The sequence below is a fragment of the Anopheles cruzii genome, chromosome 2 (assembly GCF_943734635.1).
Source record: "Anopheles cruzii chromosome 2, idAnoCruzAS_RS32_06, whole genome shotgun sequence".
Taxonomy (NCBI): domain Eukaryota; kingdom Metazoa; phylum Arthropoda; class Insecta; order Diptera; family Culicidae; genus Anopheles; species Anopheles cruzii.
In genome coordinates this window covers 60,702,341-60,729,325 of record NC_069144.1, presented here as the reverse complement: position 1 = coordinate 60,729,325, position 26,985 = coordinate 60,702,341, and the positions used below count along the sequence as shown (strand labels likewise).

Genomic DNA, 26,985 nt, shown 5'->3' with positions numbered 1-26,985 from the left:
ACATCCAACATTGGCCCTCTTTTTATGTCATCGTTGACAGCTGGCTACGGGATGGTGTGCGTGTACGATACGATTCTGGCACACACACACAGTCGGAGTGCACACGTGTGTACATAAACAAATTATGCGTTTGTCATATTGCGTCTGCAGTCGCAGTAAACATTGGTTTGGTTGGGCAAACGAGGGTTGCTGAAGAATCTGAAAATTCCCAACCGGCTTCGGCTTTTCGGATACTCTGCTATAAATGAAATGTTTCTCGCAGATTTTCTCGCTAGGTTTTGTGTTATTGAAGTTCGTTTTTTATCATTTTCTCCGGCTTGCCGTGGACTACGCAATTTCCACACCGTGCGCGATTCACAACAGCACAACCGAAACCAGAAGCACATGATGTGTGTGTTACAATACAAAAGTAGCAGCTTCACAGAGTGGGGGGGAAAACTAAAAACTTAATTGTTGAACACTTACATCCAAGAACAGACTTTAAAAGAGGGGACGACTTCGGGCCAAAGTGAATATAACTAAAAAATAACGACGCACCCATTACTGGCACCTTCTATGCTGGGGGGTTTAACTAAACATAACCGGGGAAAAAAGCATCCAGAACAGAAATGGAAAACAAAATCGCTAGAGAACGCGCTACGGGGTCCGGTTTTTGTGATTAGAGGACCGACAGGCGCCCAAACGATGGGCTAGACTTCTTCTATAGGTCTATGGTTCTCTATGGCTCCTCTAAGGTTCCTCTACACAGAATGCCGTTTCCTTAGCGGGGTTCCCTATTTTTGTTCCGAGGAGCCTAACACATCCTATACCTCACAGTTTCTGGTTCCTATTTGCCAACACCTCGCGTATTGGTTGTCCTCTCGCTCCCCAGCTATATAGTTACATATTGCCTTCGCTACACATACAGACACTCACACACACACACACATGGTGTCTCATTTGTTAATGTTTCTTGTATTGTTTTTTGCTGACTACACTACAAACTAACGTTGGGTAAAAATAAAGCATTGTTCGTGAATGTTCCGTGAGCCTTATTAAAGATCATGTTGCGTTGCGATTTCTGCACTCTGTCCTCTTTTCCGCGACCTCCTGTTTTCGTGGCTTTTCGTCGTTCGTGTTTGTGACTGGCGAAACTTTAAAAGAATGTTGAACACATATATTTCACCTGGCAGTGCTATTATTAGAGTAGCGAGTCGACCCAACGGAGGCCACAAAAGGCCACAGAGCAAACAATAGATTTAACGAACGAAGTGTGCTGTCGAGTCGAGTTTGTCAAGATCTAACACAATTTAACAGGCAATTTAAACAAAGGTTTCTTTTTTTGCAACTCTCAACAAATAAAGGGGAAAAGGAAAGTAACAATACAACAATGCCGTTCGGCCCCCGGTTTTAGGGAGCGAACGGCTAGTAAAAGATCGAAACAATCGCTAAAAAGAGCATCAACATCTGGCGCCGCGCGAGAAGAGAATAAAAACAACGTAAAACTCAACAACAGTGATTGTGAATTTCGACACAAAACAAACGGATAGGGGAAGGGTTACAAACACACACACACGGAGGACTATAAACGGTAATAAAAACCTAATAGAGCCCACGCCGAGGGCAACGAGGAGAGATGAAATATTAACTATAAGAAAAATTCACTATATTATGAGCTAAAGTTTTGGGAAAGAAAACCCTGCGCACCACCCCAACGGGGCGGAGGTGCGACAGACGCGGCAGTACCGGATGTGTATAAAACTAACTGTGGGTAGAATCCGTTGAGATCTATCGTTATTGCATGAGGCCCTTCGGAATGGCAATGGGGGCAGCACCCCGCCAAGTTCATGGCGAAGCGCGCAAGAGGCGACAAAGTATATCCAGGGACTGGGCGGGGCGGGATTTTGAGTTCTTCTGCCCGAAAGCCATGTGTTCTGCATTCTTTTAAACTTCGGAATCATTCAAATTCGGACCACCGTTTCGTACCGAGCACGGGATCATCGCCTTCTTCGACCACTTCGCTTTCGATCCGACAAACGAAGCCTAAACCGGGATCCCTGGGGAGAACCTCTCTTCCTGTGGCCAACCATACCACCCTCCGTCTTCCAATGCTGCTGCTAGCTCCTGCGTTTCTTCGTAATGCTTAATTTTAAATACATTATCCTAACTTGTGTGAGTTGCGTCGTGCGTGAGTTGTTACAATCTTCAAAGGGAACGACAAAGCGCGATCGGTTCGTGCTCGCTGTTGTTAAAGAAGCATTTGTATCATTGTAAAATGGCAAGGACTCGGGGGTTCGGGATGGCGGAGCAGAGCAAGGATTGGCGGCGGGAGGCGGGCGCATGAGTTGGGAATCGGGGATGGAATAGATGACCTCTCTCTCAGGGTCTCATCAGTTTTTCGTTCTTACTAACTATGAGCATTTCAGGCAGGCACCTTCCACATCGAAATCCAGTACCATCAGTTTGGTTTCTTCCGTTCCGTTGCGCGAGCCGACGGCGCAAATCAGTTTCGTATCGTTTGCGCTGCAAGGAATAGAACCGAAAACGAATGTGAGGGGGCATTCCTTCCAAAAAAAACTAGGACGGGCCTTTGACTTACCGAATGCGCCACACGACGCCACCGGTTCCGCCCGATTCCAGTGCAACCAGATTGCGGATAAAATCGCCAGTCTTTACGTCCCACAGCTTCACGGTTCCATCGTCGGAGCTGGTGATGACGAAACGCGTATTGAACTGCAGACAGGTGACGGCCGACTGGTGCTTGTTGGGGCCTGTAACGAAAGCGATAGGTCAGCGATCACCGTAACACCGGTTCAGCAGTGTTCAGCGTCCACTTACCAGACAGAGTCTGCAAGCACTGGCCAGTGATGATGTCCCACACCTTGACGGTGGAATCGGCGTTGCCGGAAACGAGAATGTTCTGCCGCAGTTCCATGCCCGACGTAAGGCTTTGGTGGCCCATCAGCGCGTGCTTGCAGGAGCCCGTCTCGGCATCCCATACGCGTATCGAAGTGTCCAGCGACCCGGAAACCACGTGCACCCCATCAAACTGTCAACGAGACGGTGGGTGTCATTATCATACGCTTATCTTCGGGGCCTTGTGGGCTTACCTGCAGCGAATAAACTCGGTTGGTGTGTCCTTGGAGGGTGTGCAGACACTCCTGGCGCTCCGGGTTCCACACTTTCACCATGTAATCGTACGCACCGGAAACGATCAGCTTACCGTCGTACTGCACGCACCGTACCGCCGCCAAGTGGCCCACCAACATGTGCAGACACGTCCCCAGATTGACGTCCCACACGCGCAACGTGGCGTCACGAGACCCGCTGACCACTCTGCAAAGGGGAGCGGGACAGAAACCCCAAGTTAGATACAGAGCCCATGGTAGTAGGCATCGACCCTTCAACTTACTTGTTGCCATGGAGATGCATACAACGCACGGTTGAGGTGTGTCCGTGCAGGATGTGCATACACTGGCCGGTTTCGGCGTTCCAGACGCGCAGCGTTCGATCGGTACTGCCCGAGATGATAATATTGCCGGCCATCTGCGATGACCACACGCCCCCCGTATGGCCAGTGAGTGTTCGAAGGCACTGAAAGAAAAACGATAGACGTAAGCGTGACGACTACTTGGATCCCTCACTGGTACACTCACCTTGCCCGTAATGGCGGACCAAACTTTGAGCGTATTGTCATCGGAACCGGACACGATGCGGTTGCCGCAGAATTGAAGGCACGTGATGACGTGATCGTCGTGACCCTTCAGTACCTTCGCCGTGCGGATCGGGCGCGATCGCCAGTTCATCTCGATGATGTGCTGCCGCATGTAGGCCGCCTTCCAGGGCGAAGAAATGGGCGGCATGTTGCCGGTGCGGCCCCGCTTCGGCCGATCGGTTGACGGTTCCACGACGATACCACTTGCCTTGCACTTTTCCTTCCACAGCAGATTGTCGTCCGCCAGGAAGCGCCAGCTGCTGCACGTCTGGGCGGCACGCAGCAGGTCCTTCGGGTCCAGATAGGACAGCACCTGGAGGGCGAGCTCCTTCGGGAGGAGCGAGATGAAATCACGCTGAAACTGTGGCTCGATCACCTTCATCATGTGCCGAACTTGGGTCGGTTCGCAGTGCTCGATCAGACGGTCCACCGCCACCAGCCGCTCCACGTGCGTCCATCGCTGAAACGGAACATAAATTGCACATAAGACGTGGACTCCCCCCCGGTGGGTTGCAGCGGCCACTCACCTGGAACTGGAGCAGCCACTCGTTCAGCTCGGGAGGAGGATTATCTTTGGTCGGTATAATGGTTCTAGGGGTCTTGCGTTCTCCCGATACGGATGAAGTTGGTGTCGTTGCAATCTGTCGAAAGGAAAAGCATTAGCTCCGACGTTCGACGTCCCCGCGGCCACCATCGAACCTACATTCATGGGACTGCGCAGCGATCTGGGTGTTGTAACGGTCGCTACCGTCAACGAGCCGGAGCAGCTGATTGCCGTCGTCGTGGTGGCCGCAGCCGCATCGAGCGCCAGACGCTTGCGGCTGGTGTAGTTGAGCGACTCTGCGTTCGCCGCCGACGGACTACCGATGGCCGCCGCCGTATCGCCAAAGAGGTTGCGATTTTCGGTCAACTTCCGCTTACGGTGAAGCCGCGGAGTCTGCGCATCGGGCAACAGATCTTCGGAGATCGCATCGAGCTGGGTGTAGCTCGAAAGATCGACATCCCGCGACGGCAGCTCATCTTCGCTCGTCGCGAACCCATCCTCGTCGGTGTAGTCACGGCACGTGCACACTTCCTCGTCCGTCCCTTCCTCGCAGTCGGCCCAATCTTCCTCATCGATTTCCGGTTCACTCGATTCCGGCGAGTTCGACGTGTTGGTGCTGGCATCGCACTGCTGATACGCAGCAACGGCACCGGCACCACCGGCCGCCGCCGATGCAGCATCATCCGCGGCGGTGCCACGACGAAGATGGTGATGTTGCCGTTGGTGGTGATGATGGTGATGGCTCGAAGAAGAGCCACTTTTCTGTTTCACAACCACCATCCTGCTGCTGCCGCCGCCAGAGGATGATGATGCGGAAGATGATATCTTACTGGTGGCCGACTTGCTGTTCGTTGCTTTGATATCCTTCGAAAAGGGACAACTGAAAGCAGAGCTGGTCGAGGGCTGTGTGGCCGCCGCTGAGAGGCAACCACCATTCGCTTCCGGTTCCGGTGGGTCGCGCTTTTCGACGACACTCGCCGACGACGGTGAGCCGGAGGAGCCGGAGCAACCCGGCCCGGTGATGGACAGTGAAGCCGTCGGGGGCAGTATCGAAGAGGAGGTCGACGAGGAGTGTGACCCATCCATCGTCACGTCACCGTTGTGCGGTTGCGTCTGGGAGGGCGCCGGAGACGACGAAGAGGAATACGAAGCGGACGAACTGGAGCACGGATCGTGCGCTGTGATCTCTTCTTCCGTGTGCGGCAGCAGATCCGCCACCAGGCCGCTTTCGGCCGAAAGAATGTCCACCGCTGTCTTCGCGGCCTCTGCGTCTCGGGCCACGTAAACGGATTGCTCCGACGACAGGCTATCGTTGGAGTTTGCATTCAGGAAGGCATCGGAAGGCTGCTGCTGCCGTTGTCCTTTCCCGGGTGCGCCGTTGAACGATTCGTGCAAAGAGGATGCCAGCGAGGACACCGATGACGACGACAGGGAATTCGACGGTGCTTCGGTGGCATCTTCCGCCTGCCCGCCGGCGTCAACACCATCGCCATAGCCATCGCCATCCTTGCTGCAGTTGGCCAGACTGGCGGACAGATTCCTCGTTAGCTTGTTCACCGCGCGCTTGGTTGTTGTACTATTGTTCTCATTTGTTCTACTATAACTACTACTAAAGCTATCGCCATCGAGCTTCCCGTTACTGTTGCCCGATGTAACGCCGGCACGATGCTGCTGCTGCTGGTGAGGATCGTGTTTGTATTGATATCTACTACTAGTTGGCGTTGTTGTAAGCTGTGTGGCCGTCGACGGTGTTGGCGAAGAGCGTGCGATCTCCTCCAGCAACACGTCCTCTTCCAGCTCGTCTGCGGCCTCCTCCATCTCGCCGCCATCCGTAGCTTGGTGTTTGGCGATCGGCCCTTCGACCGATCCTTGTGGCTGATGAGACGAGGACGACGCCTGCGCGGGCTCGTTGCTCGAAGGCTGCTGCTGGTTGTTGTTGTGGATTGTATTTATAAATTCTAAATTCAGTCTATCGGCAGATATCAGGGATCTGTTTCTGAGCAAAAAGCCACCCGTCAGTCGCTGCTCCTGCTCAAAGTCGCGCCGCTCGATCGCGTCCATCGATTGCACATCGTCCAGAAGAAGCTGCTCGTCGTCTTCCTCGTTCGGCTTGTCCGCCGCCACGCTTCCTTCTTCTCCGTCGTCCTCATCATCATCATCGCTGTCGTCCTCCGCCGGATCACCACTGCCGCCGCCGCCGCCGAGGGATTGGCTTCCGGTAGTAGATGCGGTGCTGCTGCCGGTGATGCTGAGATTTTTAATTTCGTTCAAACTGGCGTGAGCATCGCAATCGCCCACATCGTCGATCGCTTGCACGCACGATGTCGTCCGCACGATCTCCTCGTCCTCCTCACGGTCCTCCTCCTCGTCCTCGTCATCGTCTTCGTTATCGTCATCCGCCGAGAAGAACTCATCGCTCAGGCGCTTCGGTTTGGCCAACTTTTCCCGGATGATCACCAGCTTTCCGCCGGAATGAGCCGGGTGGTCCCGAGCACCGCCACCGTTGGCGGCGGCGGCGAGTAACCTCACGCTCCCACTCAGTTCGTGCGCTTCGCTCCGATCAACGGCCGGGGTCTCCATCATGATGGGACACTCCTGGTGATGATCCTCTTGGGTGCTAATATCAACGTCATCACTATCATCGTGACTGTCCGGAATGCGGAGCAGCCGCTGACGGGAGTCCTCGTCGAGGGCTCCTTGCTTGCCATCGCCGGCGCCGGCTACGGGGGTCACGTTGCCCACGGTGACGGAATGATGCTCACAGAGCGCCCGTGGCGTGATGGAACCGCTGTCGCTGAGCGTCGTCGTCCCTCCATCCGGGTCACGGATCAGATCGGCCCCCAACACCACGATGGGCGACTCGATGCGACTGATCGGGCTGGCGGGTGGTACGCTGTCGGCGGCCGGCACTGCCTGTGGTAGCTGCTTCAGGCTGTCTTCAATGCTGAGGATACATGGTTCTGCCATTCTTCGATTCGGCCGTGTCGGGGAGCGCGTGTCGCGGTCGCATGCACTTTTCTCGGGCGCGGCGGCGTAGTGTCGACGTCGTCGTCAACTGCAAGGAGAGAAGAAAAAGATCGTCAGCAAATGCTTTGTGTGTGTCCCCGTTTTTTCGGTGCGAAATGGTCCGGCACTCCGGGCGACCGGTGGTGACACAATTACTCGGTCGTTTTGCACCGCGCTGCAGAAACCGCCGGCGCGGGGCGAACGCAACACACCTTGGCGGCCCGTTGGCGGTGCATCCGGCCGACGGAGGTGAGGTGTGTCTAAAATTAAACCCGCGACAAGGCCGAACGGACGGACGGTGTGCCTCGCAAAAGCCGCGGTGGAGGTCACAGCAGAGAAAAGAGGAAAGTGTTCCGCGAGATAGGCGCGCAAATAGTGCTCTCGGGGCATAACAGAAGAATAACAAATATTAAAAGCAAACGTCGCTCGCGCGTCTGCTGAAGAACTAGTTTTCGTTGGTTCCAACATACATAAGGCCACCTCACCCAATAACCTGTTGTTCGCTGCGGCCGCAGACGTCACATACGCACGCCTGCGGTCACCACACGAGCGCGCGCGGTTTGCATAATAACCTTCACTCTGCGCCCGCGATACGAGATACTTCGCGGCGCGGCGGTGTGTCGAAATGGCGTCGAAGAAACCCGGTGCAACCTCCAGATTAGAGCGCGGTATCTGCGCGACAGCCACCTGACTTGGCTTGGCCGGCCGAGCGCGCGGATCGAATTGCACCACATTTGAATCGGTGCCGGGGTTTAGAGTGGCCCTCTTTGTGGTGGGGCGCAACGTCGTAGCGACATTACGCTTGGCCGTTGGGAGAACCACAGAGCAACAGCAGAACGACCACCAGCCGAAGCTGTGACCGCGCGTCTCTTATGTCCGAGTGTTGTGAGGGGATCTTTTTCAAATCAATTCCCTTACCGAGATGATCTTGCGGAGCGACACCAAGGATCACCCCGAGTGGTCGCCCCGTGGCAAAATACAGAAGCCTACCAAATGCAACTTCGCACGCAACGAGCGGCAGGCAGAAAAAATCGATGCGCTTCACTTGTGGCCACACATCGGGGCCATAAACGCTGAGCCGCTAAAGTTTTTCCGCTCCTCGCTTTCGTCCGCTTATTTTTTTTGCTTCGTTTTGGCCAACAATCCGGTTTTTAAACGGTTCATTAGGTGTTAGGAATGTCGTCTGCGGTCCGTCGCGACCAGAATTCGACTCTCCGGCGGTATGATGCCCGGTCCTTTATCGTACTGCTCCCACATATTGCGCGGCGCGTATCATTAAATGGCTCCGGGAAGGACATCTATAAATATACGAACCAGCGCGCACCTCCCCGAAATCGATCCGGAGTTCTGGGATCGCTCCCCGTAAGGCATCACGCAACCGGGGGCCCCCATCGTAACCGCTGGCCGCTGTGAAATTACCATAAGTACCCAATAATTGCAGCTGCAACGTGTTTTTTTCCCTCAACTTCAAAAGAAAATGATTTTTTTGTTGGTCGCCGACGGATTCGATACGGTCCCGGGCCCGGGCCGGACGTTTTTTTGGCCAAAGTGGCCACACACTCTGTGTGTTATTATCCGAGAAACGCGGGCGCGTATCTTCGCGCTGCAGGTTATCATTATGGCCCGAGTTCGTTCGGACGGAGAAGCAGAGATCGATCGCCTCCGGGGGACGAAAAAAATGCAATCCTGTTACGGGGACGCAATCACCCCGCGCGGCACGCGAAAAATAAGAAGCTTCCGCGGAGGAGACCGTTGCAGCTGATTGTGGCGAAAGAAAAGGTGGCCCCGCATCACACACACACACACCGACCGGATGGCACATAAAGCAAAGCGGCACCGTCGTGCTTCGACGACAGCTGCACTTTCAGATGGCACAGCTGATGTGGCAAGATGCACGCGGCGCGCGCAAGACTCCGGAGGCCACCACCGCCGACCGCCGGATGTCTGTTTTCACAATCCCATCCCTTGCGCGTCCTTTTCTGCCGCTGCCGCACCAAATCTGACAATGCACCACCCCTGGGATAGAACGGATGTGAGAAGGAGAGCCGCCGAACCCGAGGCGGTGGTTTGCACTTTTTGGCAAATGAGCTACTTCCTGTGTGCTCCGGGCGGGGATCACGGTTGTCACTGCCGCGGCAGAGAAGAGAATAATCCGTCCGTCGAATGCGGACACAATCGCTTAAAGGGATACCCGTCCGTTGAAACGCGATCGTCCTTTTCGCGATTCTTGTATGATTTATGCGAAGGAAGCGAAGAAAGTTGCCAATGAGATATGCTTCCTGCTCGAAGGAGCACCGGTGGCCGGGTCAATGGCTTATGTAAATATACTGAAAACCCTGGCCGGAGGCTGACCGCTCTCGGTGATGGCCTCTTCATTGTGCGCACCTGTTGCGGCGGCGGTGGCGAGGCAAATTATGCGCTCTGCACACACACCTTCCCGTACGTAGAGGCCACCGAAAATCTGCTACACCATCTGTCCCGCGTATGGAGGGAATGGACTCCGGAGAAGAACAGCCGGACGGGCAGGGCAGCGAGTGAAAAAAGGTCAGGTCAAATCCAACCCGCCAGAAGGCCAGTGCGGCCAGTGATGGAAGAGATGCAAAACGGAGATGAACACGACGAAGCGCGCGGCAAGAAAAGTGGATCTGAATCTGGACTCGGAGCATTAATATTTTCACTGGCCACCGGGGCACGGGGAAAATTAAAAGAAAATATCCTCCCGATCCCCGCTTCTTCCCGAGGGGCGCGGGAGAGGGGTAGAAATCCGTCGCTTTCGCACCGCCGCCATCGTACAATCCTCTTATCATGCAAATTTCGGGAGATAATCCGATTTGAAGCAGCACCGCTCCGTCATCATCGTAGTAGGTGGTGAGCTGGCTTCATTTATTCTCCTCGCACTTCGTCGCCTGCTATTCTTCGCCGCGTTCGGCGGTGGCAGTGTTTTAAGTTTTAAGTAAAATATATGACCATACCTTTTTCTCCGGACCGAACACGGTTCAGATTTCGGTGCTCTCGAGGGTGGTAGCGGAGATATTTTTAATGAAAACAAACCGACGGGCCGGAAAAGTCTGAAAGCAGCACGGGGGAAAGGTCCGAATGGCGTGCGTACACACAGAGCGCCAGCCAGCATAAATATTTACGCCCCAGCGAACAACGTAAATAAAATCAAGTTTTATAAACAGTTACTAGTTATCTCGCCTGAAGATGAGAGAGGTTTTCTTTACACGCCAACCGCGACCCCGATTCGTTTTTTGTGGTTTTCGTTCCCGTTTTCTATAACCAATAGCGTGTATTGAATCGAAAAAAGAAGATGTCCCCTTCGAAGACATCCACCTTACCCTGAACCACGGACGAAATTCCACAACGGAGCGAGAAGTGGAAGCCAGCGGCTCCGCCATCACTCTGCGACATGAAGACGCGGCGCGGCGCGGTCCTTTGGAATTTGAACGATGGGAAAAACGCAAACCACAGCCTGCGCTCCTCACACACACACACACAAACAGTGGACAATGAACATGGAGGGCCCCGCCGGAGAGTGGCCGATAGTAACGGCTCTTGAACTGGCGGCGAGAGGCCGGCGATCATATGTGAGGATCACGCAACGAACGAGACAGAAAGCGACCACAAGAGAGAGGGGACAGAGGGAGATAAGCCGACGAGCGAACCACGCAAAACCTCGCGAGGAAGACACGGTGGCCGACGAGAAGAAAAGCGGGGAAAAATCTCACGTTACCCATATTTTTCTCACGATCAAAAATCAAACACTCGCCTCCTCCGCGCGGCCCAAGAAGGCACATACGCGACGCAACGACGCGGCAGAGGCGCGCACTAATATGGCGGAGGCCCATCATGACCATAAAAACGCGAAGAGAACAAAACATATACAAAAAAAACAGCTACAGAGGCGAGAGGCGAGCGCCTCAGGCCACAGGCACCAGGGTTCGCGGGGTGCATGATCACGCGGCGGGATGCGTTCCCAGGTCCCCGTGGTTGTGTGGTACGGCCTCTTCGCCGCACACACATGCGGTGGTGTTGGTGATGGAACGGCAGCCCCGCCGCCGTGAACCCCGATAACCCGCGTGTAAGCGGTGCGCGCATCATCTTCTTCTCACGGACACCGAACGGACACCACACAGGCCCCGCAAGAGAGTAGAACCCCGAAAAGGGCAAAACTCTCGACGACGACGACGATCGAAGAGGGTACACACCGCACTCAACGCGTAAATCAAAGAAGAGGTAGAAAAAGGATCATCCGAACGACGGCAGGGCGCAAAGGGCGAATCGGCAAGACGAGAGACCCGAGAAAGAGACGCGACGCACCGGTAAACTTTTAAAATAATAAATTATATTTACACCCCTCCTGTGGATCTCACCCAACAGAGCAGGGCCCTCCCTGTGCCGCGCCGTCGTCGTTGTGTGAATTTAAAAATATTTCTTACACCTCTCTCTCGCTGAAAGACACAGCAAAAGGGAGCGCATTCACGGGAGACCCTGGATCTGGTAGCTTCTTTCCTCGTACCATATGGTTTCAGCGAAAATCTATCTTCCGTTGGTTAAAGAACACCTTTTTCTCTGTCGGTCGCATGTGTCAAAAAGAGTTGACAGTTGAGAGGAGGTACCCCGCGCGTTTAGCATCGTCGCCTGCAGCATCGATCAAGTACTCATAGATAAGTTAACACATTGTTAGTTGAATGGAAGCCGCCAAAAAAGATGGCGTCTGCGCAGGTAACGTCACGAAAGTTCCGTCCATAAGATTTTTCCATAATGGCGACATTGGCCGGCCTCTTTGGGACAGGAAACACCACGAACCGGCATTTAAAAGGGGAGCGGCGCACTTTCACGGCCGACCGACGCGAATCGGGAAGCGAAAGCGACGGAAGCTGATTTGGAACATCCTGTAATTTTGGGCCCCGGCTGCCCAGAAATTAGCTGCCCAGACTCCGAGCGAGACCGAGGGGTAAGTCATTACGTGTCACACACACAGCCGTTCTAGCAGGGAACCGGACCGCGGGCACTGGTGGTATGTTGCGTGTCTGCAGCCGGTGCGAAGAAATGTCTTCACGAGATATCGTCGCCGCATCGTTGCATTGCTTTACCGAAGCCCGGCCCGGTGCCGTTTCCTGTCACCCGGGGCCACGTTCTGTAGCGTTTCCACCGGAAGTGTGGCCAGTGGCTGAACGACTGAAAAGCCAACGGGGATCGATTATGATGGGTGATCGTCGTGATCACTGTGATTCCCGCGGTCCGTAATGACATGATGGCGCGTTTGTAATTTACTTCGAAAAAACATGGAACGCAACGCGAACGTATCTTTGTGCCTTTCGCCACCATCGAGGCAACATAATGTATGTGAGAAGTTGTCTCCGAAACGGAAACGAAACCGATTTCGATCGATACGCGACGCGCCTTTTTCTCTCGGATGGAGCGCGATCGCCCTGCAATCTTATCGTTTCCCTTCATCGTTTCATTTCGATCATTCCCAAAAACTATGATTACATCCCTCGGCCCAGCTCGGCGTGCCACGTCCTGTATCATTAATTTAATTTATGGCATCTTTCAGTGCGCTTCGGTTGCGGTGCGACGAAGGTGCGCCCTTGCTGCTGCTCCTTGGGTCGGCGAAAAAAGGTATGTCGTCCCCACACACACACACACACGCAAGGGGTTTCGAATGATCGTTGCTTGATTGATTGGCATCATGATGCGTCGTCTGGTAAATCTTGGAACTTTGAAATTTTGGCCATCAAAGGGATGTTTGTAAGCCTCTACTCGATTGCAGAAAAGATGACCCCAGTCGGTGCGCGTATTAGAAGTGTGGGATCTTCAGTTGCCAGCGGCAGCGATGATGCTCAGCAGCTTCTTAGTTGATGTCGAATGCGTGTAAGCCCTTGACCAGCGTTACCGCGGAGCTATTGGTTCCCACGGACTTCCTAGACACAGAGAGGCAACTCACGGCTCGGTAACCTAGGTCAAGGGTCTTTGGCTGTTTTCTTAGGCACATGGCATTGAATGGCGGTGACGCCGACACCGCAAGAGGAAGCAGGTTAAGCGTGAGGCCTCGCCACGCCACGAAAATGCTTCCTTCTTCCACGCGCTCTTGGCCTTTGGTTAAAGGGAAGTCGAAGATGATTCCCTCATTTGTTTGTTGTCTTTATCAGCTGCTGATGGCCACGGCGTTTAGCTGCGGCTACGCCAAGCCAAAAACACTCCCAAGGTCCGAGGGAAGCGAAACACACGCACCGTGGATAAACGGGCTGATGAATCGTGCGTCAGAGTAACACCATCAAGGCGCAATCGCCAAGCCAAGGGAACGCGGCTTTAAGCTTTTCTCGAGATGGACTCGAGATTCTTCACGGGGATCACAGTTTTCCGCAACCATCAATCACCGGCATTTTTATGGACATTCTGCAAGAAGTGGTGGGAAGAATGGTTGACAGAGACGACTCGCCTCCAAGCACAGCGACCATCTTATCCTACTCTTCCTCCCTCTGTCGATTCTTCCATCATCCGGCATCAATGCGTTGGGTTGTGGTGCCTTCAAACGATCGAATCCGTGCCCGGGAAGCGATCTTCTCTCGCGAAGAAGGAATGGGAAGAATGGACACCGAGAGATCGAGACCCAACAGAGCGGTTCCCTAGCCCTTGTGTGTGTGTGGAACTTAGACAGCGAGAGTCTGGGAACTTAGTCTGTTGCTTCGAAGTCCGCGCTATCAAGCCGATGTTGTGCGCTGTTGAACATTGTGCTTCTTCTGCTTCTTCAGAACAAGCACCCAAGAGTGGCGGTGGTCTTCGGGGGTTCGGCCGGATCAACTTTCCGTTGCGGGGCGTGTACGGAGGTGTTTGCCGTGCGCGGCGCGGTGGTTAATGTGGCGGAGAAGCCTTCCCCAGACGGGGCGAGGGACTGGATGGAAATCCCATAAACACGCGGCCCCTTATGCTGCGGAACACACCTTAACCTCAACGATTCGGAGCAGTGCGGCCAGAGTCCGAGAAAGAGCGAGGCGAAGCCAGAAAGGCGATAAAAGAAACAATTTCAATAGAAACCTAGAAGTCTCCCACAGGCACTGCGGCACGATACAGCGCGACTGGGCGAAAGGGCGACGGCGGTGGCCAGGGAGACGGCAGCGACTTGATCTTGAGAAGGTCGTCGGCTGGGACGATCTCCAGACGACGCTATCCACGGGCGAGAGAGAGGACAGGTTGAAGAAGTAAAGAAGACGCCAAAGCCTTCTCCCGCTGGGTCCGCCGCCGAAGCAGCAATGATCATCGCAAGCGCAACGCAACGAATGTGGCTGGCAAGGGTTCTAAATCTCGGCCGGACAGTCGACGTATTTCACTGATCGCTGCGAGACTGTAAGCAGAGGTCTGAAAGGTCACCACTCTGGCCCAAGTTGCCCACCGAGCGGCCGAGAAGAGGACGGGAGAGAACGCAAGGAAAATCGTGGAAACACCAATCATGGGACTTTTGTTACTCCAAAACATTCCTCCGGCGGCGGCGCGGTGAGATAATCTGAAGAATGTAGGGAAAAAGAGCCACAACAGACCGCCGCGCGTCGTACAAGTCATCGAAGACCGGCTTCGCTACTGTGTCAAGAGAGATCTCCCATCGAAAACGGGGTCCCCAACTCGGGGACCGAGAGTGAGGTCCCAACATATCTGGTGGGAACATCGCTCGATTGTGATCGGAGATTCCGTGTTTTCTCCTCCGCGGGCTCGTTAATAAACGGGTCGTTTATTACAATTTATTAAACAAATTAAATTTCATAGTTCCAGGCAAAGAAGCCCTCCTTTGAAACCCGAATACAGGTCAAGGAGATGAAATCGCCTATCTTGAGATATTGATACCGGCAGCTTTTCGATATTTCGAATTATTCTTGGAACAGAAATGAGCGCTCCCACTCATGCCACCGAACGGCCACTAAACCATCAAAAACCTCTAATCGCCTTAAGGATCGTCACACTCGCGCCGGCCGAAACCTTGAACGCGCCCGACTCGCGTGTAAGGAAGTGGCAACAACGGTAGAGACACAAAACCTTCCAAATCCGGACTCCCTGGACTCCGTCCGTCGTCTACCTCTTTCCAGCGGAGCGTGGGATTATTTGAAGAAGGCGTGAGAACGCGCCCGACGATCGGGACCTTTTTTCTCTTCCTGTTTCTTCGACTCCACCAAGAGGCGCATAAGCAGCCGCAAAACCGGTAAAATTCGAAGCCAGAAAAGTGTCGGTCGGTGGCAGGATTGAGGTGTTTTGGAATATGAAGTCCCCACTCAGCCACAGCATTCGCCACAGCGCACCTGGTGGGTCTCTATCGGCTCATCTTCGATGGGTTCTGTGACGCGACTCCGCCGCGCCGTGCGCGCTGACAGCACATTCAGCAATAGTTGGGAGCTGCGCGGTCCCTTGAGAAACTGCACATCGTCCAATGCGTCGGTGTGGCCCCCAAGAGGCGATTGTTGGCGAGACCTCGACAGGCACATATGTGAAACCGAAAGTCACGACCCAAACGCAAGAAGCAGAAGAAGTGACGAAATAACGACCCACGAATGGACAGCCATTTTTTTCCTTTTTCAACGCGCGCCCGAGAGAGAGAGAGATGGTAAACGAAGTTAAAAAACCCATCCAAAAAGAACGTGTTCTTAATTAGGCCTCCCCACATTCTGGAGGCGCGAGAGAGAACTCGCCCACCCCGAACGGCGAGGCGGTGGGAATCACCACAAACGGTTCTTAGATCTTCGGACAAAGAGACACGGCGGCGGAGACGAAAAAAGGACTGCTGGCTCTGTAGGATGTGATCGTGGGAGTTTCGAAAAATACAATTCTGCAGATTGATCGACGCGCGAACGGGTCTCGAGCGGAGCGGGCGGCCCGGACTAACCAAGCAAATTAAGAAGGAAACAAAATCCACGCCGGGATCGGTCGGGTCCGTCGATTCGATAGGGGACGACGGGCTCTCTGTTCTTGTGCCAAAAGCTTCCCACGCAGCCAGAGCCAGCCAAAAAAGGGCCACACAATGTTGCCTCTCCGTGTCTTCCTTCGGGTCCGTCTCGAGGCAGGATCAAAGGCTAAGGATTGTGTTGTTGCAGACACGTACGTTGTTCATCACGCAGCAGCTCATTACGGTGATGATGATGATGGTGATCGGTCGGCGCGGAATTTCCGAGAAACAATATTTTGATTGTTCACACGAAGTGTCCCGTCAAGTGAGGACATATATGTGTGGAACCTTTAAAGTGGAATTAAGACGCATTTCAGACCAACACAACTCACGGATTGTGGTTAAGATGTTGACCTTTACAATTCTAGCTGCTTCTAGACTCGAAAACTAAACATTTAATTTGCATTAAGGCCAATTAAAACAATCTTATCGCACCAGCTTGATCGCTGATAACTCGCAGCGAAACTGCCAATGTCGTCATTTCTCGGCTTCCAGAGACACTCCCCAAACCAAAACATTCAATCAACATTCAATCGAACCGCAAAACGTGTATTGCGGGGTCTGCTTCATGGACACTGGCTGTCCGATCGATTATGACAAGCGATCGATTAACGGCCTCTCTATCAGCAGCACGGACGGACCGACACGGAGGCATCGGTATTGCTAAGTAGCAACAAACATGGGAAAATGACACTGGAACACTATTATCGTTTAACGAACCCCCTTTTCCCGGGGCATATAATCGCTCGGTCGAACCACGGCAAAGGATGGGCCGTAATGGACAGGATGCAAAACGGCACCAGCCACCGTAATAGGGATCGCGGCATCAGCACACAGCATCCGATGGCACAAAACAATATTGTAATGAAATATGAACTACCGGCGGGGGCATCCCGTAACCCGTAATTGCTACATGCAAAATACGGTAGCCGGCGTGCATTACGAACTGCAGCAGCAGGTTGACTTTCGCTGGTCGCCGTGTTTGTGAGCTTATGACGCTGATGACCAATAGGCGGGAGGAGATGATTGAGCCGCCCTAATGCGGACCTATTCTTTGTGATGCCGTGCGGTTGCTGTGTTTCTTTTGTGTTGTATGTTGTTGAAACAATGCCGTACCGGTTTTGAGGAGGCGAGTCCCGGCCCATTCCGCCGTGGGTTGAATGACATGGAGCCAGTAGCAAAGAAACACATTGATGTGACTCACTTATCTCTCTCTCTCGGTTTGCGATTGCGTTTAGATACGATCTCCAGATGGGTTCGTTGGCAACGCTCCGCTCTGCCGCCCGGGGATTAATTTCTAAAACATTAGGAAACGCCTTTGGCGACGGGAGCGTGATCGTAGCAACGGTTGCTTCGGTTAGCGTCTATAAAGATTAACTGTACTCAGCGCGCGCGCACGTGGCCACGGGATTCCACAACAGTAGAGCAGCGGCGTAGTGCGTTTAGGCAGCGAACGAAGCGAAGCGCTTCTATTGTTTTCGATTGGGCGCCGCCAAGTGCGCCCCAGTGCGCGGACAAAGCTAATTTGTTGTAATGGCACCAATAACCGTAAGATTCGTTCCCCGCCATCGTTCTGGCCATCGGGCCGTTATATGCTACTTACTGAATGGAACGCCTCCGAAGGACAACATCCATCTGCAAAGAAAGAGAAGAAGCGGATGCGGAAGCGGATTAGTACCGAGCGAGTGTACCACGGCCGGTGCGGAAAGGCGAAAAGGCGGTTTGGGATGAACACATTGTTGTAGCTTTTGCACCGGGGTGCAGTGAAACTTTGTTCGCCGCAAGCGACTTAATTTATTCATGTGCCACAGATCAGTAGTAGGCATTGGCGGTAAGTACGACTGGGAATCGGCAGGATATAGTGTTTAATCCCATTTCTTTAATACGACGATGCACTCAGGATAAATCCTCGAGCGCTCGAGTTGTGTCCACCGAACCGAACTAGGTAAGTACACGGATGAGGTGTGCATTCAACGGAAGTTGGAGAGTAAACACTTTCGAAGGCAAAGAAGTACACTGTAGCTGGGCGGACAATGGAACCGCACCATCATCACTGGCATAAGCAAATACAGCCTAGCCAAGGTTTAGAACTTTGTGTCGCATCGTAATCAGCTTGAGAGGGAAATGGCAAAAAACTCCGGTCACCGGTCTCCAAACCGAAAAAGCTGTGACTCGTTCCGGGGGATTCCGAATAAGTCGCTCCAAAGCGGTGAAGCTTCTTTTCATGAGCTTAAAAATGTGCACATACAACACACCATTAAAGAACCAACCCGTCCCGCGGCCCGTTCCGTCCGGAGCAGCACCCCATCTCAGCCACCAGAGGGGCAGATCAGGCCGGCGATAGAAATTCTGCAGCGAGAGTGAAATTTTACATCCACCACGGGAACCGGGCACGAGAAAAGGCACAGCTCAGCACAGCAAAGGCTCCGGTCTCCTCCTGCGGCGCGGAGGCCACGAAGCACTGCGACTATAAAGACCACTCCCCGGAGAGCCGGAGAAGGGCACCGCGCTGCACCGAGGGACGGAGGAGGTGGCCGGGGGAAAAAAGTACAAAATCAGCTTCTCGGGATTGAAACAATTTATTCGAAAAATTGAATGGCGGACGGTCGGCCGGGCAAGGATGCGGTGCACGGCCAGGGGCCGGCTCGTTCGTCCTTGTTCGAGCATCACAGCGGCAAGGATGAAAGCGCAGTCACCGTGTAGGACGGACGGACGGACGGCGGACACGGTGAAGAAGTTTTGAAAGACAGGATCAGTATCTAAATACCGAACCGGAGCGTAGCGGAAAAAAAGGAAACGGTTCCAGAGCGCGCACGCGTGTGTGTGTGTGGTGCCGGAATCAGCTTTGAAAACTTCAATCGCATTCATTGAAGCCGCTCTGTATTTTTTGTCGAAAATGTGCATAGTTTCTGTTTCATCCTTCTCTTTTCCGTAATGAAAACTACAAAAGTGCACACTTTTGCTTTTTCCAGCTCCGCTTCGGTCCAAGCCTTTCGCCGTGTAAGAGTGTAACAGCAGCGCGCTCCAAAGGGATGCTCGGAACTCGTCAACTAAAAAAGAAAGGGACAAGTAAAAGTTTGGTGGGTTTTCTAAAACGATTCACCAATCAGTGGGAAACCCCGATCGAATCGAGATCGTATCTAAATTGGCAACGGAATCTAATTTTAAAATACGGAATCTCGTTCCGTTCCGCAAACGGGGAACGCGGCCGAGCGAGCACACACAAATCAATTTTACTATCGTAGGGTTTTAATCGTGCTGGCTGCTGCCGATTTTCAGTGGCCCGCTCCAACGACGACTGACTAACACCGGAAATGAGTTTTCTGTTTTTTCATTTGCCCATCGCAAAGGGAAACCTGAAAAAAGCGACACACACACACACAGAGCGCAAGGGAGATTCCGATGGATCATCTCCCGGTTCTGTAACGGTGGTGGTGGTGATGCTGTGTCCGTGTCCTAGATATCAGGAAGAATGAGTCCTGGAATGAAAGAATGAGCGAGACTGAAGAGGCCCAAGGATGCAGCAGCAGCACCGCGAGTGTCCCGGATATGCATCAAACGCCTTCCCTCTGCCTTTCCAGGGCGATGCACAAAATGGAGGATGTAAAAGATCGCTTGCTGGTGGACACGGTGGCCTCCGCATAGTAAAATCGATCGCGCCTTGTTTGTTTGCTGCTGGGAAGGGTCTTACCAAATCAACCCCATAAATATTCAGGCTCCCCATCATCGAGCGCGACAAACGAGATTAAAACATTTCTTCAGCCCCATAAACTTTCCCGGACCGCCGGCGCAGAGCGGAGTGATTACAAAATTACAACGGCCCAATTAAGAGAAAAGGGCCCGGTTGTTTCTCTTATCGGCTCCACCGAAGGACCACAAGCACCACAGAGCCCCCCGGGGGCCACATTATCTCCCACTTTCTGATGAAACGGCAACCCCATTTCGTGTTCCTTCGGAGGCAGGAAAAAACAACAACACCACCAACCGTTGTGTGGCCACTTCGTGGTCGAAAAAACTAAATGAAATGCTGCTTATTGATTGTTCGCGCCGCGCGCGCAGTAAATACCATGCTCTCTGGCCGACGGCCCACCAGACAGTCGCCCATTTTCTGTCGATGGGGTCGACTCGAAGACGGCAGCTGCCCTGGGGTAAAGGGCCTGTTCGCCGGGCCGCGCGCGAGAGAGACAGCGCCAGCACACGCGGAATGTAATAAAAGCACTTTTCCATTGTGCCAAAAATCTTCGGAGCATAAAAAGCTGGCTTCTCGCGGTGTAACGCGGCGTGAAAGAACCGTGCCACACATGCGTGAAACTCACGCGTATCGGGGGGCAGGCCGCCCGCAGGCTCACCAACGGGAGGCAAAAAACTGAAGACAACTTCAACTGGGGCGACTGTAAAGTAAAAGTCGAAAACAATGAGACCTCCGGGAGCCCTACAACCGGCCAGCCGGCCGACTGGAGATACGGAGCCACCGGATCGTTGGAAGATGGGAGCATAGTTGTGGTCCTCTTGTTTTCAAACCGAAAATTCTCCATGACAGGATGCCACTTTCGCGAAACTTTCGATTTTTCGCAAAAGAAAATCGTAAAAAAATGTTCAATAAATTCGGCCACTGCTTGAGAGTCGCCAAGGAGCAGCATCGCGCCCGATGCAAATGAGTTGTTGTCGGGGTCCCCAGAAGGGCTTCGCGCACAACGTTTAATTTCAGTATGCACAGTCGTTTCGAGAAGGTTAAGCTGGGTTGTAAATTTGTAATTTAAAATTTACTTCCATCCGCGTCGTCGTCGTCGTTCCCCCGAAAAATCGTACCACACAAATCCAGTTATAAAGGCGAGGCGGCGGGCCAGAAAATGATAAAAATTAGTCTCTCCTCTTCTGGCGCATTTCGATCGCTCATGGGATATCATCACCCGGGCGCACATGTAGGACACGCCGGCCGCCCGGTCTTGTGTGTCTTCTTCGCCTTCCCCACACGACAGAGAGCGAGCTTCGTGTTTCTCGAAAGCCCTCCCCGAGCCAGGCCTTCACCTTTCCGTTACAAAGGAGGGTCCCTCGTTTTGCGACCAAGACTCGTTTTGGTTCCCATCGTGGGCAAAGACGGTGCGATGACAATGATGACGACCACAACGACGACGACATCGCATCGGATGAGCCAGACACGAAAGGATACGCACCGCACACGTAAGCTTTCTAGGCCCTGCGGGTGCCCTTACAGCGGGAACGAAAAGGAGAACCTCGTCTTGGTTGATCGGTCGGTTGATGAGGCACAGGATGTCGATCGCCGAGGGACGCCGGGAGCGCACAGGGGGACAACAGCCGAAAGCTGGCATAAAAAATGCAACGTTCAACGCACGTAGGCCACGGAAGACAGTAAACAGGACCTGCGCGCGAAAAAAAGAAGTGCCACACGGCGGGCTGCTGGCGCTGATGACTCTGCGCATGTAGGACCTTCGGAAACTTTCGATAAACACGTTTGTTTTCTTTTTTTGCGCTCGTGTTTCCCATCATTAAACGCGACGGCCTGCCGGGGACGCTGCCGGTGCCGGTAGCACAACGCCAAGGCGGCCCGCCACAGAAGTGAAGTGGGTTGTTTTTTCCCATCGACCATAGGGAAGAGATAGTGTTTACCCATTTTCACGAATTGATTACTTTGCATTTCCGGTTTTCAAACTATCCGGTTTGGGGACTGCGTCGTTTGGGCGACCTTTAAACGTTGTCCGCTACTCCGTAGGATTCCGTAGGTTGCTCCGACGGCTGTGGGAAAATATTAGACGAAGGAACCCGGTTCCAGCTGCCGGCGGTGGATTGCGGAAGAGAGTTGAAAGGTTGACACTAAATCTTATCTATCTTCCGTCTAAAAAATGTTTCATTTGCAGTAACTTTGACCACGTGAGTTGCGCACAATCTGTGAGCCGCAAGACGCACGTTCACCTTGTCGCGAACATAACCTCCAAAAGTGAGCAAAAATCCGATACGCAACGCAATGCGTATACTCTCTCCCTCTCTCTTTCTCTTCTCACGCTCTGTCTCTTTTTCCCTCGTCATGTTTGCTGCATATGTGTGTTGATCTGCCAAGCCAAGCAGCGCTTTGGAAGTGTTGTCACCACGGCAACGGCTTGCTGAAGTGTTGTCAATGTTTCAGATTCCATAATGAGGGCATTTAGAGAATGCACTTACCCGTTAGAGCGGAATAATGAGCTCGTCGCACAACTCGTCCGTCGGCGCCAGATTTACTGTGCAGCCTTGCGACCTTGGCACCGAATATCTGCACGCTCTCTGCACACACCTTGACGTTGGACAAAATGGAAGCACGATTCCTTTTGAATCCAAGACGAAAGCGACGACGACGCTAGCGTTTTAATCTGCCCAAGGCTGACGAAGTGTGGCCGTGCGTCCTCTCCCAGGATTGGTCGATTCGCCCTAGCAGCAGCGACGCATTATTTGAAACATTTTGACACACACCGGCGGACGGTGACGGAAGTTTCTTGTGTTTCGTTTGTGGTTTTGTTTTCACTACCGTTGCATCATTTCCCGTCTTGCCGAGTGGGGAGTTACAGCTAAATTCCTTAACACAGTACTGCACTGCAAATACTGACCGGTTACGCGGGGCTCGTAGAAAGGGGTGGCTTCACTCAATCATATTGGTACATTGGTTTAAATTAATGAAAAAACGCACACACTCCGAGAGACGCGTCGGGCAGATGCGTTGGCAGAATCTTGGCTTTTATCACACACTCATCCGGCGAGAGAGTGGCCTGAGGCTTGCGTCGCTAAAGAGCTTCGGTTTCTTCTGCCTCGGCGAAGCTTTGCCAAAAAGGAAAACGCTTCTAGGGACCAAACACACAGACGACGCAAACCGCATAGGGACACACAGGGGGGCTACACATACACTGTTCGGGGCACCACGGGAAAACGGCCGTCGACCACCTAAGGAAAACGAGGAACGTTGTGGACGATGAGCGACAAAAAAGACGATAAAGACAGTCTTTGGTAATGCATAGTTTTCTTATTGCACATATTTTCTGCCAAGGACTTTGCTTATCTGGCTAGGTCGCCTCAAAACGCAACGCACCGCACCTTTGCACCAACACTATCATACAGACAAGGGCGTACAACGAAGCTTGATTGGCGCGACTGCCAACACCACCGTCATCCGCGTTGTCTTCGCCGCCATCGTTGACCAACACCTTAGCCTTATTCTGGGACGTCGTCGACTAGCTTTAAAAAACTTTACCCTTCTTCCACCCAAGCAACCCACGGAACGCAACTATGTGCGCGTCCTGCGTCCAAGAAAAAGAAGCAAACATTGAAGGAAAATGACGTTTCCGCTGCAAGCGAACGCACTTTCGTGCCGTTGTCACCGTTTTCGCTTGGTCGGAATGCGATTGGCAAAGGTGTGTTATTGTGAATGGAACATTCAAGTTCCGCACGTACTGCGGTATGTAACGATACGGAGCAAAAAAAAAGAAACACACAAGATAACCGTGACAGAAATGAAGGCACCAGACAACGGGCGCTACGTCAAAGGTGCACAGACACATGTACAAGCAACGCGCGAAGAAAAAAAAAAAGGGAACACGGGGTGCAGATGACGACTTTGATCGAAGCAAAAAAGGGTTTCTTTTCCTCAGAGCTCGCTGGACATGTGTGCTGCGTCCTGGGTAAGTATTCGATCGCCTAGATCGCTCGGCTGCTGATGAGGTGCAATTGGGGCCACGGGGTTGGAAAAAATGTGCTTCTGTCCGGGCTCGATGGCGTATTGCGTTCGACGAGTATCTTCTTCCGTTTGCTGCGTTTCTCTGTTAATCCACTGTCGATTCTCGGGGAACCATTTTTACCTTCGCCTGGCACAAGGTGGGCTTTTGGGCTTTTAACTCTTTTGCTACTCACGGTTAAAACCCGTACCTAACCGAGTACGAGTAAACGCGAAACGCGAAACGCGACCTCCGCGCTTGAGAACTGGACACACACACAGTGAACGAAAACCTGAACACACAACGCCGCGGGATTTCGTTAAAAAAAAAATAAGTAAAATAAGAAACTAGAAGAATAAAAACCTGACTTTTGAACCTGACCTTTCCTAACCGAAACTGACCAAGTGCCGAACGGGAAAGGGATGTTTTCCCTCTCGCTCTCTCTGGTTCGTCGGAATGACGATGGGGCGAACGGGCGAATCGGGCGAGAGTGTCACCTGACAGCAGATTTGAGGCTCATTCAGTTGCAGTTCGGGAGCATATAATAGCAACTGATAGAAAGAAATAAAAATCTAAAAAATAATTAAATCGCGTTCAATTGATCAAAGTCGTGTTTTGCATAGTGTTTTCCAATTTTAATCCTTCATAAATTGACAAAGTTGAGCACAGCCCTACTCGTGTTTGACAGCTGACGGATGTTCCTTATTTGACGTTTGTGTTTTGGGTCGCCATCGCAGATAAAAATTCGCGCGTTGTGTTGTGGAAATCCGTTCTCATCATCGCCATCGTTGAGTAAAACATGGTAAAGTATTTTGTGATTTACTACGTTTAGGACTCTTCTACTACCAAATATGCAACGCATCACCGTGAATCCATGAGAGAAACCGTATGTTTCCTTTGCCGGCTGTACGCACCGGGTGCGATTGGCAAATGCGTGATATAAAAACTAGCACGGACTGCAGAATGCAACGATACGTTCGTCCATGTGAAAGGTATGTATTTTCTAAAAAGCTATGCAAACCAAAGTCACCACATTCAATGATGACCATAGTAAAAGGTTTGATTCAAAGTTGAGCCTGGCACGACCGTTTGGCGTGTGAACCAGTTGTTCCTTGGACGAATGACGAAAACAGCGTTCTGAGAATAAATGACAGCAGGATTGCAAACTGGCGTTGCGAAGCGACGAAAGGGATGCTAATTTATAAATTTACTCTTCGCACTTCTTTCGTTGCAGGTACTGATGGAATTATCATGGTGGTGGCTCTTCATTGAACACTAGAATTAAAGTCAACTAACACGATCTGTCAAATAAAAAACTAAGCACCATTCGTTTAGTAGTCGTCCCAACCGGAGACCTTTATTACATCTTTTTGGGTAACATTATACCAAGTTTACGGCATTAGGTTTGTTAGTTTGATATCCATAATATAGTGTAACTCGTCCAGCACAGCGACCGGCATACATTCAGTTCTCTTTATACTCTGTTTTATAGATTAAAAAAGGGCACCTCCGGATCATATTCTTCCGTGAACGATGCTAACTAGTTAGTGCTGCGTTGGGCCAGCAGAGCGCGGTCGGTATTACTATACTTGGGCGGTTATTTTGTGTTGATAAAACCGGTGGAAATCTAACGGGGAAACTATGATGTACGAAGGAACCATTATTACGGACGATGTTACGGATATACTTGGGTGGTTTTGTTTCCATTACCTATCGCTCTATTCTCTTCATCACAGCTATTCATGTGGTTGGAAAAGGCAATTAAAAACTCCAGTAGTTCACAATTTACACACTTATACACACTTAGCGATCGATGGTGGACAATGTTGTTTGTTAACTGTTGCCAATGGGTTCAAGTGGCATGTGGCTTTCAGTGCGGTACGATCATAGGTGAACATTTAGAATAACAGCGAGATAATCACGACAAGAACAAGGACAAGCGGTACAGATAGTTAGCGGACAACGGCGACGATTTATGGTCGGATGGTTGTGCGGTAGGTTCACCGACGACTTTGACTGTTTGCATGCATGTTAGTCATCGAAAAATGGGACGGCAAATCATAATCGCAAGGCATTAGCAAGTCCACCATCGACTCAAAAATCATGCATCATGGCAAGCGTTGCTGTATCTCGTTTGTCCTGCAACTGGACCGGATGTTCACTTTGATGTCGTATCGTTTTTCTAAAAATTCTCAGTTTCGTGCTCTTTCGAGCATTTCCTATCATCGTTTGGGTGGTTTTGGGCAACATTTTGATCGTCTCTCACGGTGATCGCGGACAATAAGTCCTACGAACGATAAATAGGTATATTTTCCAGTTTAACAATGACGGTGTAAGCTTCAACGGGCTACCCTTTTGGCGTGCCACTAAGTTTTGCACTCCTACATGTATAATGTATATGTAATATTCATCGTAGTTATGTACAAAGACGCCCGGTTATGACTGTATATTTGTTTAAAATAGGCTGGCTGTTAGTCCCTTTCGTGCAAGTCCTTTCTCTGGTACATCGTGTAAATAATGCCGATCCCGTCCGGGGGATGACCGCCGAAGATTCAGTTATATTGTATAGTTTATTGTGTCTACGGGCCACCGGTAGTGCTAAAGCGTTCCATCGGAATACGGTGAGATAAGTTTGACAGTGAACTTTTTAAATTCCTCCTCTCGCCATGTCCAAGAATTGTTCCTTCGTTGCCAGTTCAGTCACACGCATATTTGTCCTCACGATACTCAACCTAATTTTCCATCGATTTTACCTAGGGCTACACATGTTACATTCAGTGGGTATGTCTCCGGGGGATTTTCTGTTTTCCGGGACAGCCTCAGGGACACACCAAGTTACGGCTACGGCTACCAAATTCCTACCAATTTTCGTGTGATGCCTTTCTTGCAGTCTTCTGCTGGACGTAAACTTAAGCTTTTGGGTGTAACTAAAGCCCGATCCTTCATTTGAAATGCGCTCGTATTCGTTGGTTCGAGATTACATGCTTAACGGGATGTTGACAAAATATACGTTCGAAGTAGACACAATGCACGTTGATGATTTACGAAAGAAATGAGTTTAAAGTGACCGTGAAATAATGTGTCCGTCTTCATTAACCGGTGGCTCATGTTATCG

The 26,985-nt window shown here is 52.0% G+C and overlaps 2 protein-coding genes across 2 annotated transcripts; both read right to left on the bottom strand.

Moving 5' to 3' along the window:
* Positions 1–1,413: 1,413 nt before the first annotated feature.
* Positions 1,414–7,172, bottom strand: LOC128267174 (F-box/WD repeat-containing protein 7; the record flags this gene model as incomplete). Its single annotated transcript, XM_053003963.1, has 8 exons — positions 1,414–2,502; positions 2,579–2,750; positions 2,818–3,028; positions 3,090–3,315; positions 3,392–3,573; positions 3,636–4,154; positions 4,222–4,335; positions 4,398–7,172. Coding segments are annotated over 8 exons (4,311 nt in total), but the record flags the coding sequence as incomplete, so codon positions are not given.
* Positions 7,163–25,139, bottom strand: LOC128267173 (uncharacterized). Its single transcript, XM_053003962.1, has 4 exons — positions 25,082–25,139; positions 22,354–22,452; positions 17,780–17,811; positions 7,163–7,293 (listed from the first exon to the last, which is right to left on the bottom strand). The coding sequence occupies exons 1-4, from the start codon at positions 25,137–25,139 to the stop codon at positions 7,177–7,179; spliced, it is 306 nt and encodes a 101-aa protein (XP_052859922.1). The 3' UTR covers positions 7,163–7,176.
* Positions 25,140–26,985: the final 1,846 nt, after the last annotated feature.

What these genes read in the sequence shown, in the direction of transcription:
- LOC128267173 (XM_053003962.1), bottom strand. Translation starts at nt 25,139, where the DNA reads ATGAAGAGCCACCACCATGATAATTCCATCAGTACCTGCAACGAAAGA. An exon ending in CAACGAAAGAAGTGCGAAGA is followed by an intron (nt 22,453 to 25,081) that starts GTAAATTTATAA and finishes AGGTGTGTGCAG; the next exon opens with AGAGCGTGCAGATATTCGGT. An exon ending in CTTCGGAGGCGTTCCATTCA is followed by an intron (nt 7,294 to 17,779) that starts GTAAGTAGCATA and finishes CTCTCCTTGCAG; the next exon opens with TTGACGACGACGTCGACACT.